The sequence below is a fragment of the Trachinotus anak genome, unplaced genomic scaffold (assembly GCF_046630095.1).
Source record: "Trachinotus anak isolate AG129_WGS33_773 ecotype Australia unplaced genomic scaffold, CSIRO_AGI_Tana_v1 ptg000019l, whole genome shotgun sequence".
NCBI classification, from domain to species: Eukaryota; Metazoa; Chordata; class Actinopteri; order Carangiformes; family Carangidae; genus Trachinotus; species Trachinotus anak.
In genome coordinates this window covers 198,063-215,000 of record NW_027273870.1, presented here as the reverse complement: position 1 = coordinate 215,000, position 16,938 = coordinate 198,063, and the positions used below count along the sequence as shown (strand labels likewise).

The following is a 16,938-nucleotide window of genomic DNA, read 5'->3' as shown; positions in this document are numbered from 1 at the left end:
TCTCTCTACATCTCTTTCTCTCTCTCTATCTCTATCTCTTTCTTATTCTCTCTCTCTCATACACATGCTGGCTCTTTCCTGCTTTCAGTCTCTCTCTCGCTGTCTCATTCTCTTATTCCTTCTTCCTAATCTCTGTTTTTTCCTCCTCCTCTGTGCCTTTCTTTCTTTTTCTCTCTCTCTCTCTCTCACACACACACACACACACACTCACCTACATATACACACAAACACACACAAACACACACTCCCTCTCTCTCCTCTCTCTTCCTCTCCTCGTATCCACTGGTGACTGTGCCGAGCAGCCTCGCTCTCGCTCTCCAAGCCAGTGGATCCCTTCACTTGACTAATTAGCCTTGAAGTGCTGTTGAAGATCATCATATTTAGCTTAGCGACCCAGCGGCAGAGTGCAGACAGATATAGACTAGGCTGGCTGGAGGCTGGGTGCCTGGCAGTGGGCAAGCTCTCTATCTCTCTCTATTCACACTCAGTGCCGCCGGCTTCTCAGTGGCGGAGCGGCAGAAGTGAGAGGTGGTTGTGCTTTGAAAGAGACGATAAGGGGAGAAGAGAAAGAAGCGGAGCGGAGACAACCAAACCACAGAATGGGAGTCTGCTGCAGGAGCAACTCCTCCTAGAGACGGAGGCTCGGAGGAGGCAGCGGTCACTGTGCAGCAGCTCAGCCTGCAACACACTGACAATCAAGGTAAGAGTTTTTCAAGGCAGTTACTGCCCTGATTTTTCCTCTGCTTCTTTTTGGAAACAGATTGTTCCTGAGTGTGTGTGTAAGAGAGAGAGAGAGACAAAGAGAGAGAGAGAGAGAGGGAGAGATTGTTCATCTCTATTGTGCGTCTCTATGACCCACATTGTTGAACATGAGGTGCACAGCAGGAATTCTGTGCAGGATATATTCTCTCTCTCTCTGTCTCTCTCTCTCTCTCTCTCTCTCTCTCTCTCTCTCTCTCTCACACACACTCTCACACACACACACACACAGGCATCAGCTGTGTCGTACCACTTGTTGGACAGACATCCAAGTTGACGTGTGAACATTGCAGTAATGCTCACTTGTCTATGTGCTTGTGTGTGTGAATGAGCCTGTGCACAGGTGTGTAAATGTCAGTATCTTTAAATGTGTGTGTGCACCTGTGTGTGTGTGTGTGTGTATGTGTGTGTGTGCACCAGTGAGATAGTGAGTGGGTCTTTTGTTTGTGTGGGCACCAGTGCGAGCCTTAAGAATGCACATCACAGTGAGCGACATGGACAGGAACATAAGAGATAATCAGTCACAGCAGCGTCACGGCTGATTGGCTCTCGCTGCTGTGGGAGAAGGGTCCATGAAAGAAGACCCAAATACTGTAAATACAGCAGACAACCTTCTCTCTCTGTGTGTGTGTGTGTGTGTGTGTGTGTGTGTGTGTGTGTGTGTGTGTGTGTGTGTGTGTGTGTGACAATCCATTTATCTTCTGCTGCAACTTGTACAACATGCTCTCTCTATACTTAGTATCAATGGATGTTTTTACACCAGTCGAAACATGTAAAGCTGCTGCTGAGGCTTGATTAGAGTAGAAGCTTATATTCCCATTGGTACAGTGGGATGTTAGTGGGATGTTAGTGGGGTCGTGTTTCCCCTGAGGTAAACTGGTGGAGAAAAAGGGGAGAAAACAAGTATGTGAACCACACTATGAATAATTAACACACTTAAACACAGTGAACGTCGTCAGTACTGCTGTGTGTGTGTGTGTGTGTCACTCATTGCACGCTGCAGATTTAGAAATACACAGACGTGTGAAATTTCTGAATATTTCATGTTTGACCACTGTAAACGAGCCTCATGTGAAGCTATGAAGAGGCGGCCATGATGAGAAACCTGTGATGTGGAGCAGGAACCGCTGAGAGAGACGCCATCTCCACATAATTGAAGCTGAAGTTCATGGAGACTGTGACAGCACCTGGGGTGATTTTATAGAGGTGATCATTTCCAATCTCCAGATCCTGGATTGAAGGGACCATTATTCTGGAGCTGTCAGAGCTGAAAGCTGCATTCTTGATGTGTAGGCTGCTTTAAAAATTATACAAACATTTTAAAAGGATTTGAACAGTTTCTTGAGTCTCGGCTTGTTGCTGGGTCTGAGTCTGGTGCTCCTCGATAACATGCATGTATGAGCTGAAATTTCCTCTTAGATTAAATTGTACCAGATGAGAGAAGATCTAAGTGAATTCAAGTTTCTGGGGGTGTTACATCTTTAATGCTTTAGTTATTAATGCATATACTGTGGTGCTCTTTAAGACAGTTCCAACAATATTTAATAGAAATCTTTTCCTGCTCCTCACATGCAAATAACATTTCTTCATCACAAACAACAAGATGGTGATTTTTTTTGTGTGTTTGTATAAACAGGAATAAATTATTCAACTTTTCTTTTTTTATTTCAGTGTGTGTGTGTGTGTGTGTGTGTTAGATTCACTTCATTAATAAAATGTTGGTTCCTATCATTGTTTCTTCTTTGAAATAAAGCATTTTATGATATTGTTGATAGGTTTTCAGGTGCACTGTAAAAGCATGGACGCATTCCAACCTTGTGAAGTGGCTTCCTCCCCCCTCACTTGTAACGACCATTGATTGGGGAAAGGGCTGACAAGGCAGCAGAGATTCGCTCGCAGCCATAAAGTCAGCGAGATAATTGTTGTCGAGGAGATGAGGGAGTAAGCTCGATAACTGAGTGGAAAACCAATTGCTGTTTGAATGAATAAAATTATATTGAAGATTGCAGAGGGCTTTTGCTTGATGATTGATAACATCGTGATTTCAAAGTTTGCATTTGCCGTTTGATTCAAAGAGGATCTGTACTTGAATGACTTTTGAGGCACCCGCAAACTTAAAAAGGCAGATGCTGACTTTATTTAGCATCAGCCATTCATTTGCATGTCATAAATCCCCGAGCATCTCATAAGCTGGCCTTCCTGCTCTGACTTCCCTCACCATCTCTTCCCCTGTTTCCTCCTCTTCTCACTTTTGGGACTGGAGCTGTTTTTCCTTCAGCTTCTACCTGTTACCACCCCCCCCATCACTATTATTTCCCCTTGCTGAGTCTGCTGGCTTTCACCTCGCCCTGTTTACTTCTGAAGAGTCTCCAAACGTCTGCATCATGACTTTGCCTCTCTCTTATCTCTTTCTGTCAGGCTTTTGTTTTTGATCATCGCTCCTCTGTTTCCACTCTACTTCTCCTCCTTTCAACTCCCCCACCCCCCCAATTCTTTAAATTTGTGTGTGTGTACGTGCATGTCTACGTGCATGTGTACCTGCGTATGTGTGTGTTTTTCATCTCTCATACAAAATGTGTCTTTGTTGACATCTGTGCACATATGAGTGATTTTGTGTGAGTGTGTCCGTTTGCATAAATCGGTGCTTTTTCCTGACAATAGATAATAAATAGATTCTGTCTCTGTGTTCAGACATGATTATTGGTCAAATTGACAACATGATGCACAGGAGCTCTCAGCAGTGGTGCAGGTTCCTGGTTTATTAAAGGATGGATGGCACAGTGCGAACTTCAGGTGTGAAGCCTCCTCACTGTGACTGAAGATCTTCAGTAGTGTTTCTATTGTTCACTGTGAAGATTTGATCTCACACAAGTGGCTCCGCGCTGATGAATCTGTGAGAAACATCCTTCAGCTGATCTGCTGATAGTGACGGAAGCTTTGTTTTCTCTCTGGGACAGAGATGCTCGACTCTTCTCACAGATACTGAACATTTCTGAAAAACATCTATAAATTATGTTTTAATTGTTCAATTCCAGCATATTGTTATTATAATTATTTATTTCTACAATATCCATGTACGACAAGGTACATAGTTAAAGTGTGGATGAGGTGATGCAATAAAACACTACAGTGGCAGAAGAATATCACTTTTACAAGTAAAAGATTTTATTTAAGGAAAAGTTTGTATTAGCATCAAAATGTACCTAAAATGTCCCATTTCAGAATAATATACTGTATTGTGTTACTGTATTATAATTACTTTAATATAATGATATAATAATTACTGATGCATCTGTATGTTAGAATCATTTTACTGTTGTAGTTGGTTAAGATGAGGCTAAATGTGATTACATTATATACTGCTGGGAAATTCTATCACTAATAAGTGTAACTGCACATTATCATTTATTAGCTGATTACATTTTGTATTGATTATCTAAATGTATAATCGGTAACTAGAGTGGAGTAGAAATATAAAGTAACATTAAACAAGTGAGCCTTTCTCTAAACTGGACCTGTACTGACAGTAGTTCACTACAATAGTTTACAATAGTTACTTCTTTAAGGCAGGATGAGAATTCCAGTCTTGGCGTTGAACTGAATGTTACTCACCCTGAATGTTGGCACAGTGAACTCGCACTCGACTCATCGACTGTGTTGTTGAGCATTACCTGAGAGAAAAGAGCAGCCAGCAGCATATTTAGAGGGAAATATTCCAAATTACCAGAACACACAGATCCTCACATTTCAGAAAAAACAACAACAAAACCATTGTTTGCTGTGAGTTGAGATAATTAATTATTCTCTCACTAAGTTCTACTACTAATACTCTGAGGGAGCCACTGAGTATAAATACTCCACTATTTATACTCCTGTATCACCTGGAACAGACGAGTGTTGAGCTGTTGAGAGTTGAGACTAACAAAGTGACTAAATCAAGGTGTCAGTCAGATTTCTTTCTTTAAAAATAAATCAAACCATTTCCTATCCACAGCCAGATTTACAGGTTGACTCTGGATGATTTTAGTGTAATATTGTCTAAATCGTCTAAATAAATTTTAGTGCCTCAGCTTTATCTCTGAGTCATTAGTACACCTCAACATCACCTAGACTGTTCTCATAGTGTCAGCAAAGCTGGCAACTCTACACCAACATAACAAATATAATGTAGTAGACTGAAGCTCTGCATTACCTTTGACCCCACAGATGATTGACAGTCGGCTATCAGCACAGAGGAGGGTGATGAGGAACCTTCCTGGAGACCGGGGCCAGCAGAAGACCAGCACCTACATCGTGCCCTGCTTCCTCCTTGTTGAGGTGAGTGTTTGAACATGTGCTGTTCGATAGAGAGCAACATACAGCATCATGTACTTGACCTGTATCTGAGAATTAGAGCATGATCTGATCTTTTTTTCTTTGTTATGACCTGAAGGCAATATTTGTTATATTTGGCTCAACTTTATCTGGATCAAAGGTCAAAAATCTCAGTTTTTCTCTCTTTCGTATGTTGATTTTGTGACTAAGGTTTGAGCCGTACATTGTGTAAATGCTGCATGGTTTCATATGAGAGTGGGCAGAAATGGAAAGGTGGCCCTGTCCTCTGCAGCTGCTGGGAATCACAGAAACCTGTGCAAGCACATTTCACAGTCTTCTGCCTGGGAACGTTCTCCCTGCTGTTTTCCTCCGTTTCTCCTGCATCTCTTTCTTCCATCATTTCCCATGTTTCTCACTGCAGATTAACAACAATGGGTGTCAGCTGGGGAACTGCATCAGTTAGCAGGCTCTGTTTTCAATTCACTGACTCCCAAAAGAACTGATTGATTTGATTAAATTGTCACAATTGGGTAATTACCCTCAGTCCATGAGTCATTTAGTGATAACATTCAGCAGGAGGGTGAAGGGAACCATTGCTCAGGTCTTCCAGAGACAAAGGCCCCTCTCCAGTGAACTTTGTGCTCATAACCTCGTGGATTCCTCTGCGCTCTCTTCCCACGACTCTTCTCTTCCCTGTAATCCCTGAATGACCTGGTGAAGCGCTCATGGCCACGGCTACATTTCCTAATTAATTAGCCTAATTAAGAACGGAAACCCAATTAGCCCGTGCCACTGCCAACACGCTCCAAGCCTGCAGGTCATCAAAGCTACAGCAACGATAGCTGAATGAGCTGAATGAGCTGTTTTTTTACATTAACTTGCTTTTGAATTCAGGCTAAAATGTGATGTTGCATTTTTATGTGGGTTAAAATATTGAAGTTTATGGTTGGTGGAAATTGTTGAGTCAAATGGAGGCAAAGAAAGTTGACAGATAAATCAAAAGTTCAGGTTTTGTGATAGTAGATATGGCCTCAGGCAAACAGAGAAGTGGGGATAGATAACAAACACAGATCTTGTGAAAACTTGGTCTCTTTCAAAAGATTTTTAGTGTAATGTGTCCACATCTTTCTTTAGCAGCACCTGGCTTCTTCACCTGAGTCTCCTCAAGGATTTCCTTCAACCTCGCTCTTCTTTTCTTCTTTTATCCTCGTTAACTCATTTACAACATCCTCTTGAATCATACAATAGCTTTTTCATCTTTGCTTTGTGCCACATCCAACACATGAATCCTACACTCTTCCCCCTAAACAACACACCTCTATAACCGCTGCATCTCTTTATAGCACAAATATCCCACAATCCCCGCAGGTTTACGCTCCCTCTTAAGCTCGCTTTTATTTCCTCTCATTGTGCTTTGGTATTGGCTCATTCTCAGCATCCTCTTGAGGACTTGTTATAATGATTTTCCAGCTTTCTAATTTTTTTCACAGTGCGTCTATAATATCTCTTGGCTTCTATCTGTCAGTGGTGCCCCTCCCCTCTTCCAGCATTCTCTTTGACGCTCTCCTGAGTACTGCCCAGTCACTCTTTTCATGCAGATCCTCCACATCACTCCTCTCCAGCATTTATTCCCTTGAGTAATTACATCTTTTGCACCATAGAGCTCTCCATTATTTCCCTTTACTTGTAAAGCTTCAACTCCCCCTCCCTCTCAAAAGTCTGTCTGTTGCACAGACCTCCATTCTCCTTATTTCTCCTCAGCACTTCTCTCCATCTTCATATTTCCTTGTGAGTCTGCAACATTTCTTCTCCTTTCTTTTTGTTCCTCCTCTTGTTTCCACCCCTCCCTCCACCCTTTTGTTCCTTCTCCAGACCTTGTCATTCGAGGACCTTGTCCTCATGCTCACATGAACATCTCCCGCCCTGGGAAGGTGTTTCTTCCTGTTTTGTCGGCTCTCTCTCCGGGGGCTGTGCTTGTGGTTTTCAGAGGTGGGATGATGAGAATCTGGTTTGACTTTAATCATCATACATGCACCTGAATGAAACTGTGCTTGCAGTGGATTAATAAAGGGCATTTTTAATTCCACCCCCCCTCTGCTATGTTCATATTGAGGCAGCTTGCTGTAGCATAGCTCCCCCCCGAGGGCACTCATTCCTTTGTTGTTACATTAGCATCTCATTAGCCATTTCTTTTCGATTGAAACGCCCAGTCTTATTCCTCTTCCTCTCTTGTGATCTTGTTTCCGATTCCCTCTCTTTCCCTCTTTTTCCTCTCAATCTAAATCTCTGTCTGTCTCTGTCTGTTTCTCTCCTCCTTTCTCTGGATGACAATGGCCTTCTCCCTCAGTCCCACTGCTGGTTCACAGCTCCTTTTTATGTCGACTTTTCTACCATCTCTAACTTTGATTGCTGCGTCTGTATTTCCCTCTGTTCACTCTTTCCATGTTTCCTCCCTCTGTCTATTATCGGCAGCGTTTTCTTTTTTCACCAGATTAAAATGTGAGAATGATCTCATAGAATTTCACTTTTAGCGGCGCAGGGTGAAAACAGCGTAGAGGAAAGCAGATGAGTCTTTCTCTCTCTCCTCTCTTTAACTTTGCATCTTTCACTCCTCGCTCTTGTTTCCACTCCGTGCTGCTGTCACACTGTGAAGCCACACGAGAGACAAGTCTGGGGCCGAACAGAGGCACCGCTTCAAAGGCCCCTCTTTAAAAAGTCATTTTGATACAGCTGATTCCTGACTGGCTTTAGACACCGGTGGGCGGGAGGATGGTTGTGAGTTGTGTGATCTGGGCCAGACGGGCCTGCTGTGAAAATCTGCACTGAAGCCGAGTTACAAAATACTCAAAGTGACTTTAAGTGGACTCCTTGAGTGGCTCTCACTGAGTGTACAACTCCCATTAATAGTAGTGTGGGTTCAGCTGTAGCAATGCTGAGATGTGATAATAATTACTGTTAACTGTTGGTGGATGTACTGTAGCTGCTAATCCATGGCACCCAGCCTCTGCAGCGTGTATCCAGACTCCCCAGATCTGCTGCTCAGGCTCCACTGCCAGCTCAGAGCAGCTTCCTCCTCTCTGTTCCTTCCTCATGCCTCGTTGGCTGCATCCTCCTGTGGCACAGCGAGTTCTGTAAAGTAAACAGACTGCTGAGCATCAGACCACGTAATATCTCAGGTCTATGGCCCGTGCTGTCTCTGATGATACTCTAAGGTGTTGGTTCGTGTCTGCTCGCATCTCTCGTTTCCTAGCTTCCCTGCAGATGCCCCAGTTTGTGCCTGCTGAGTAATTTCTGCCTAATCAGTAATATTTCTCTTTTGAGTCATGTTCAAAATGTGATACATAGATTTCTGTCTGGTTTGCAACAGCAAATGAATGAAATTTTATTCTGCCCCAGTCTGCAGTGAGCAGACAGTCAGTGGTCCTGAGGTCAGCACATTTGGCTCAAGATGTTGATTCCAAAGATTCACTAACACATTAGTTTTAACCACAAAATCCATTCTTGTAAAACAGTCTCTGCATGTAGCGACTAAAACCAGATTAAACTGCTTTATGGTTGTGTTTAGGCGTTTGATTAAAGAAAAACTCCACTGATTTTACACAAAATTGTCAAATGAAGTCACTTGAATCAGCGTCAACTGTGGCTGAAGATGGAAACAGTGTGAAAATGTGTGGAGTGGGTTTATCAAACCACTGAAGGCCCCTCCTCGTCTCTGCTCGAGGCCAGAAGCTCAAGAACACACAAGGATCAATTTTCATCCCAGTTCTGAGGACGCTTATATCACTGACTGACTGACTGAGTGATCCAGTTACTCCCCACTGGCCGCTCTTTCCAAATGATTTGGCACCAACAAGCAGTGTTGTTAACTTGGCACCTTTGTCATTAGTTAACTGACTTTTCAGACCCTTTAGCGACTTTCAAAAAAACATCCAGCAACAAATCGAGGAACCTTCTGGACAAAATCTGTAGAAGAAAGTCAGAGTGTGAGTCAGGCTTCCTCTCTGCAGATGAACCTCTCTTTGCTGACGGCAGCTGACCTAAATGAGCTTCTAACTTTCAGAGCTATCATTTCACATTTTAGATAAAGCTGAAATCACAGAACAGCTGTTAACTTATGTGTGTGGTGACAACGTCACAGTTATAAAATCTGGATGCAGCAGCTTGGAAGTGACATTTAGTCTTAATGGGCCACGTTTCAGTCACTATTTGAAACTTGTCTCATTGTCTTTATACAACGGAAACATAAAAACATGTAAATGAGCTTTACAGCAAAGCCCGGTCTCCAGAGTCAAAATCCCAAACTTTCCCTTTGCTGTTGAACAAGGCAGTTCTATTTCCAGCACCGTGTATTTGACAAATTTAGTATATAAACTTAATTTCTAGAAGGTAGAGTTGTTACTAATGGTTACAGACCTATTTTCTCTTTTATTTCATGTCCTTTTGCTGATCATAGGACTTTTCAGGGCTTGGTTTTGCTGCCAAGTGCATTGACTTCAGGAAACAATTACCTTGCTTGTTGACAGGATATGTGTTTATGTGTTTGTGTGTGTGTGTGTGTGTGTGTGTGTGTGTGTGTGTGTGTGTGTGTGTGTGTGTGTGTGTGTGTGTGTGTGTGTGTGTGTGTGTGTGTCTGTGTGTGTGTGTGTGTGTGTGTGTGTGGACGGCCTCTGGCATCTTTCACTGGTTTTGGTTTTGGCGTGAAGACAGCACAGCAGCATAGGTTGCTCCAATAATAAATAGCATCCTAAATGCATCAGCCCAGAGATGCCTCCAACAGCAGGTCTTCCTCTCAGCATGTTCTTACTTCATCCATATTCCCTGCTGTGTTTGAGAACATCTTCTATCTCCAGGCAACTTATTCCTCATATGTTTTTACTCTTATCTAAAGATCTTTTGTTCCACACACTTTTTTACTTGTGCCAAGACCAAGACCCCCCAACCAGACTGAACTCACAATTTCTCCACAAGTGCTTATTTTCATATTAACTCCAGATTTACTTTTCAGAATTAAATTATTCTGTTAGACTAAATCGTGAAGCAGCCCAGTTTCTCATGCAGCAGCCCTTTAAGCTATTTCCTAATATACAAGTAATGATCATTTTTAACTTCTCTTTAACCTCTTTATGGGCAATTTATGCACCATCACCATCATTATTACCACAGAACAGAAACAGCAAAGATATGTGTGAACATAATTTAGTTTTCATCACGTCCCTGAACACATCACCTTATAGCAGAATATCTTGTTGATTCTCTGGTGTTAGTTTTCATGCTCATTTAAAAAAAATGCTCACACAGATTCTTTTTGTGTGTCCCATCCCTCATCAACACACACACACAAACACAAACACACACAGACACAGACACACACACATGCACACACACACACACACACACACACACAGCCACAAAGACACAGTAACAGCTCACTCTCATATTATTCTCTCCCTGCTTTTCCCCTCATTATCTCTCAGACTCCATGAATAGCACCTGTCTGCTGCGCTGGGATTTCTCAGCACTCTGGTGGATGTTTGAAACACTTGTTAGCTGGCTGCTTCCCACCTGTTATATCACTTTGTGGAGGGAGGGATGAATGAGAGACCCTGTATATCACAGTATACTGTAGCTTCATATCATCTGCAAATATTGAATACAGTAGCTTATCTAGGCTGCAGAGCTGAGGACTCATTATTTTTATCTAAAATAGGAGCATAAGATCCATGCTGGAGTAGGCTAAGTCTCTAAAATAAAATTGCTTATGTAAGATGTAATCTTGTCCCTCGCTCTTGCTTCCTTTTGAGCTATGTGTGATCACAGGATTCAGAAATACAGACGGATTCTCTCTGCTGGCTGTGCTGCTTGTTGCTGTGACGGAGGTTAGATAAATGTATGAACAGTAACAGAAGACTCGAACAGACAGATTACATCCAAGTCCAACTGTCTTTCTTTACCATTACTGCAAAAACATGAAGAAAGATACAATCCTCTTTATTTCTGTTGTAATATATATCAGACAATACTTTATTTTTAAAGAAATAATATATGCTAACACTTGTTTATATATGTAAATACAGAGCTTTGGAATAAAAACCTTTAATTGCACTTTGGGGTTTTATTTGGGGAACGTGTGTGTGTGTGTGTGTGTGTGTGGTTGTGTGTGTGTGGTTGTGTGTGTGTGTGTGTGTATTCCTTGCTGTTTGCAGGATGCGGGGGCATGTGTGCTGGAGGACTGGGGATTTTGTAGAATTATGTGATTGTTCTTCAGTGTGTTGCAGCAAACATTTAAATGTGCTGTTCATGGAGCTGTGGTCCACTGACACGAGGAAGCCCTGCATGTAGAGAGAGGGAGGAAAGATGGGTGAAGGGAGGGAAGCTGATACTGTAGGTACAGTGTGTGTGTGTGAGAGAGAGAGAGAGAGAGAGAGAGAGCAGACAGTGATGATGATTGAGAGACATGGGGGGAAATGCAGCAGGAAAGGGGGAGACACAGGGAGCGTGTGTTTGAAAATGATTGAGGAAAGATGTTTTTTGACAGAAAAAAAAACAGATGAGTTTAAAATAAACAAGACTTGGTGGTAAAATACACCCAGTAATCAAAAGGAAGAGGAGAGAGGGAGATGAATGCCTGCTTTGATCCTCCATCTTTCCCTGGTTCCCTCTTTGTTTTTTACCTTTCTCTCCACTTCACCCTCTTCAGTCTCTCATATATCCTCATTTACTCTCTTTCACCTCCTCTCCCCTGTTGTTTTCTCTTCTCTCCGCCGCCTCTCTCAGTTTTATTTCCCAGTGGCACCCTCGGCTTTGCCGCGCCGCATTTCTGTGATATACTAAAGTCTCATTAACGGTTTTATCCGTCTGTTTATCTTCTCCCACTTTCCCTCTGCTGCTTCTCCCAGTCCTCTCTTTACGGCTCCTTCCCTCTGGCTTGTCCACTGTTTCCTACCAGTCGGCTCATCTGTCTTGTGCTTGTCGTGCTCAGTGTGTTGTAATACAACCCGGTGACACCAGGCGGCAGTCAAGCCCATTGATTGGCTTGTTATCATGTAGATTCTGTGATGAGCCTCAATGAGCATTCCTGATTTTTTTTCCTGAAACATTTACATGTGCTTTATGTAGCTGAGCCTGTGTGAGAGGAGGTGGTGAGTGTATGTACAGTGGTTGTGTCAGTGTGTTTGTGTGTTTTTGTGTTTAAGATGAGATTTTAGCTGCTGTGTCTTTAATCATGTGACCAGTGATGATGTGAGCTGTAGGTTTATGATTTATGGCTGAAGACTTGGGGCTGAACATCGCGGGGACAGTGACTCTGTGGCGTCTGAAATGAGCGCTGCTCTGGATGACGTCAGGTTTTTGGTTTGAGGTGTTTCCCTCATCACACTGTTGTGAGGATATGTTTTAAATGTGTCTATTAATTGGAGGTGATTAATGACACCCTTCAGAAACAGATGTGCCATTAAGTTAAATACAGCAGGAAGAATTACACTCAGTGATCACTTCATTAGATGCACTTCAGTCTAATACAATCCAGCACGACAGCCCTGCCAACACATCCATCTTTACACAGCTCATAATCATCTGTTTTTGTGTAAATTCAGTTATATGTGTCATCTTGAGTTTATAGTTAAAGATGATGTTCTAATGGTTTATGTGATATTAAGAGGTCTTTCTGATATTTGAACCCAGAGTCCATCACCAAGATGAACCTCAGATGACCTCAGTGCTAATGTGATTTAATGTAATTTAACTAACACCCAGGAGAAATCTGAACACTATAGTCATCAACACGTAGACTGTGGCAGAGCAGTTGTATGGGATTTCATTAGACCGTACGAGCCTGTGAATAAAGAAGGACGTAGCTTCTGTGACGTCACCAACAGGTTTCTGAAGCTCAGAGTGAGCTGCTCCACCGTCGCCATCTTGGCAGCACCTGACACCACCCAAGAGGCCAAGCCTTCAATTCTCCATCATTTAGTCCTTAATAAAATGTAAACAGGTGAGTTGTATAAATTCAGCCGTACAGGTGTGATGAAGGAGGAAATGATCTCTAGAGACCAGAACAGTTTCTGTACCAGGCTGTAAACATGTTTCTTTCTGCTGTAAAGTTGGACATTTGAACATGGGAGTCTGTGGGGACTGACTCACTGCTGGAGCCAGACTCTAGTGGTCATTAGAGGAACTGCAGGTTCTTCACTGTTCAAGCTTCATGATTCAGACCTGGAGGCTGCCGTTGGAACGAGCACACCTGATAAAGTGGACTATGAGTGTTTAGACTTGATCTGGAAAGTAAAGGTCTTTATGTGACCTGTTGAGATCTGATATTTTACCACTGAACAGTTGGTCTGCCTGGAAGAACAAACACATTGTTGGTGTTCATTGTTACATCTCAGTCCTTTTGTCCTTTTGACATGGAGTAAATAGTAAGATAAAAAAAATGAAATTTAGTTTATAAATATACCTGATGCACAGAGACCAAGTTTGCTGTTTACAATGAAACTTATAATGAGACAAAAACATTGCATATGGCGGGAAATATCAAAAATTGTTAAGACGACATGTTAACCAGCAGTCGCTTCCAAGCTGCTGCTAAAATCCAGATTTTATTAACACAGAGTCATCTGACAAAATCATCATACACACAAATTAAAGAAAGCTGCTGTGCCGTGATCTCAACAGTTTGTGTTGCTTTGTGTAAAGTGTCTCTAATGCTGTTAGTGACGTAATACTCTGATACTCATTCACAAACAGATGAGACATTTTGAGAGCGAAGCTGAGCGGCGCGTCTCTGTGACACTCGTCCTCTCCCGGCAGGGCGCTGTCATCTCAACACCAGCCTCCATCCAGACATTCTCACCCTCTGTAAACATGTTTGACTTTATCAGTTGACTTTTGTGCCATCTGGCCGCTCCACACAGGCCAAGGGTAGACATGCACCACTTATGTTATTTGGCCCAAGAGACATTAGCAATGCCCACATCTATTTTCAACGCCTGTTTTCCCCCCGTGACACATCATGATTGTCAAATGTTATTTTCCTCATTTCTGGTTAAAAGACTTTTAAGGGCAGGAGATTTTCCTCTGTTTCTGTAAAATCAGCGCCATATTAGTCTCTTTGATTTTCTCGCTTTTACTCTCTTTGAAGTGCAGAGGTATGAGCATTAAGCCTTAATTACATGGCATGATAGGGGTCATTATCTTAAATCTGCTTTATTTTATAAACTCTGCTTTCATCCTGTGGCTAAATTTACGCTGACAGACTTCAGCAGCTGAATCAGATGAGGATTCAGCCTCATTTGTCTTTCCTGTCAGTGAAATCAGCTCAATACCAAATCTGTGTGCTTCGTAAAAAACTGCCTATTCCTGCCTATACTGTGATATATATGTATATGTATATATATATATGTGTGTTTGTGTGTATGTATATACAGGGTTAAAACCTCAAAGACTGTGTCCTTCTGATTGTTATAGTCGGTGTAACCCACCTTTGCTTCTTTTAGCAGGAGGGAAATGTGAGGCTGTAATATTGGGATCTTATCTTTCAGACTTCAGTTGAATATTTTCCTGGCTGTTTATGTTTGAGTGGGAGTTTTTGATCCATGAGCCTTTGAAACTTATTGTATATTGTTCCTTCACAAATACACAGAAGCTTCATTTTCTGTATTCTTGAAAAATATTCTTCTGGAGATACAATTTTTCAAACAAATATGTGGGCAGAAGCAATAGTTTTGATATTGTTAGACTGATGTGTCAAAAAAGGAAAATATAAGAGCGTCTGATTGGCTAAAAGATGAACAGATTGACAGAGCTGGTGTCTGATACTGAGTTTATTCTCAGACTGCCGGATCTCTTCAGATCAAACAGTGAGAGGCAGCTGAAGGGCAAAGTCTTACATGACATTAAAAAAATGTTGTGTGATTTCACAAGAAGTGATGAACCAGATTAATTGGTTGCACCAGTGAATGGTTCCAGTGGACCATTTCCACATTTGGAGTAAGAGACAACAACAGATGTGGTGTCATTCCCACTTGTTTAAACTGTGAACTACACAGGACAACATGACTCTCCCGCTGGAGTCCTCGCTTCAGCCTCTCGACTAATGTTAGTTTTCAGAGGCTTTGAACATCTGTAGTTTATAGATTATATATAATATGTCGTTAGTAAATAGTTTTCAGATCTTCGAGGACCCCCTGTAGCCTCGGCACACATGCTGTATGTCAGAGATGTGAGTGATTACCCTCACTAACCGCCACCAGAAATACTAGTAGATTAAATAAATGTTTCAATTATGTTTCATTAATGTACAATGCTGGTTAACTCTTGTGTTAAAGATGTTACACTGCCACCCACCAGTAACAGCAGCACCCCTCTGACGCCCGGACGCTGTAAAGCAGTGAGGTGGGACAGATGACAGGTTTGGTCTTATTTAATAATGTTGTATGTGTAAGAAATAAACCAGCATATAGCCTCTCGACTGGAGGAATGCATAACCACAGTCAGCACAGGCATGTGGAAGGTAATCTGCAAGGAAAGGAAAGTACGCAATATTATCAATTCAATTTTGTCTCAGTTTTGACACTTTTGAGAGTTTTCTTAAATCTTTAGATTTCAGTTTAATCAACAGGGAGATTTGTGGTTAGGAACATTCCTGTTTTATACACAAGCACATCAATAACTGAGACACAGCATGAGCAAGAGAGACTTACCACAGTCACAGCACATGATCATCAGGGAGGTGAAGCTTGGGCCAGTGTGGGCCTGACCGCCGGGAGCAGCCGTCTGTGGCGTCACACCGAGGACAGTGAGCGACAGAGACTCTCATCTGTACAGACTCCAGGATGAAAACAATATGTGGACGGCGATCAGAGGTTACACCCAGCCTCAGTGCTGATTATAGTAGTAGCAGGAACCAATCACAGTAGTCATTCGATTCAGTGTTAAAATGAAAGGATGTTGCCTGATAGAGCTGGAACCTTCAGCGTCACAGTCCCTTTCCAGCTCGTATGCATGTGCTTATTACCGTAACCATGACGACTCTTAATGATGAAGGCGTTTCAACCCAAACCACGATCTTCCTGAGTGTGGTCGCATCATTACACAGATTTAGTTTTTCACAGTGATTTTTCAAGTTTTTCAAGATGTCGTCCTGCTAAAATTTGGCATTAGAACAAGAAACAAAAGCTCTGATATGTTTCTCCTGCAAATACATCCTCAAAAATAATAACATGATTGATTTTGTTTGCTTATGCAGTTGCCCCGCTAGTTCAATGAAGTCCGAATGATACAAAGGAAAGAGACTGGAGGAGTCAGGCAGGGAACCTGTGGACGAGCGAGATGAACAGTCCTCGAAGAGGAGGCGACGGACTGAGACTGAGAACTTATCAGACAAGACCGTGGAAGGTGCAGAGGATGGGTGTTCGGGGGCAAAAAGCAGGAATTAATTTGCAAACAATTTCTCATTCGAGAGATAGTTTTGTGTTGAATTTAAAGTGTGTGTAGTTCATGAGATGCAAACACCTGAAGGAGGCTGCCATATGATGACCCTGAGTAAACAGCATATGAAGAGATGACAGACTGATGTCGCCCTGTCCGGACCCCCCATGACCCTCCTGCAGCTTCACTTTGTCAGTAGCTTCATACTGTACATGCATGCGATGCTTTAGAAATCATTTTTATGCAAATTAATATTCCAAGGTGACTCCTGTCTGTGCATTAATTAGAAACCATCAACTTGAAGTTGCTTTGACCTTTATGAATATTTAGACAAACTGGCTGCAGAGTCCACAGGAAGTTGGTTATTTGTTCATGTGGGAGTTGACGTGTCACATATCAGCTCTGAGCCTTTATTTGATTGGAGGCTGTATTTCCTGTTTG

At 42.3% G+C, this 16,938-nt stretch overlaps 1 protein-coding gene across 1 annotated transcript in view; it reads left to right on the top strand.

The window, feature by feature from the left end:
* LOC139635807 (phospholipid phosphatase-related protein type 5-like) overlaps positions 1 to 16,938 on the top strand; it is a 47,284-nt gene that overhangs the window by 6,652 nt on the left and 23,694 nt on the right. The window contains exons 5-6 of the mRNA XM_071503294.1: positions 489 to 700; positions 4,966 to 5,076. Coding sequence (XP_071359395.1) covers positions 4,966 to 5,076 — 111 coding nt within the window. The 5' untranslated portion in view covers positions 489 to 700. The remainder of the gene's footprint in view (positions 1 to 488; positions 701 to 4,965; positions 5,077 to 16,938) is intronic.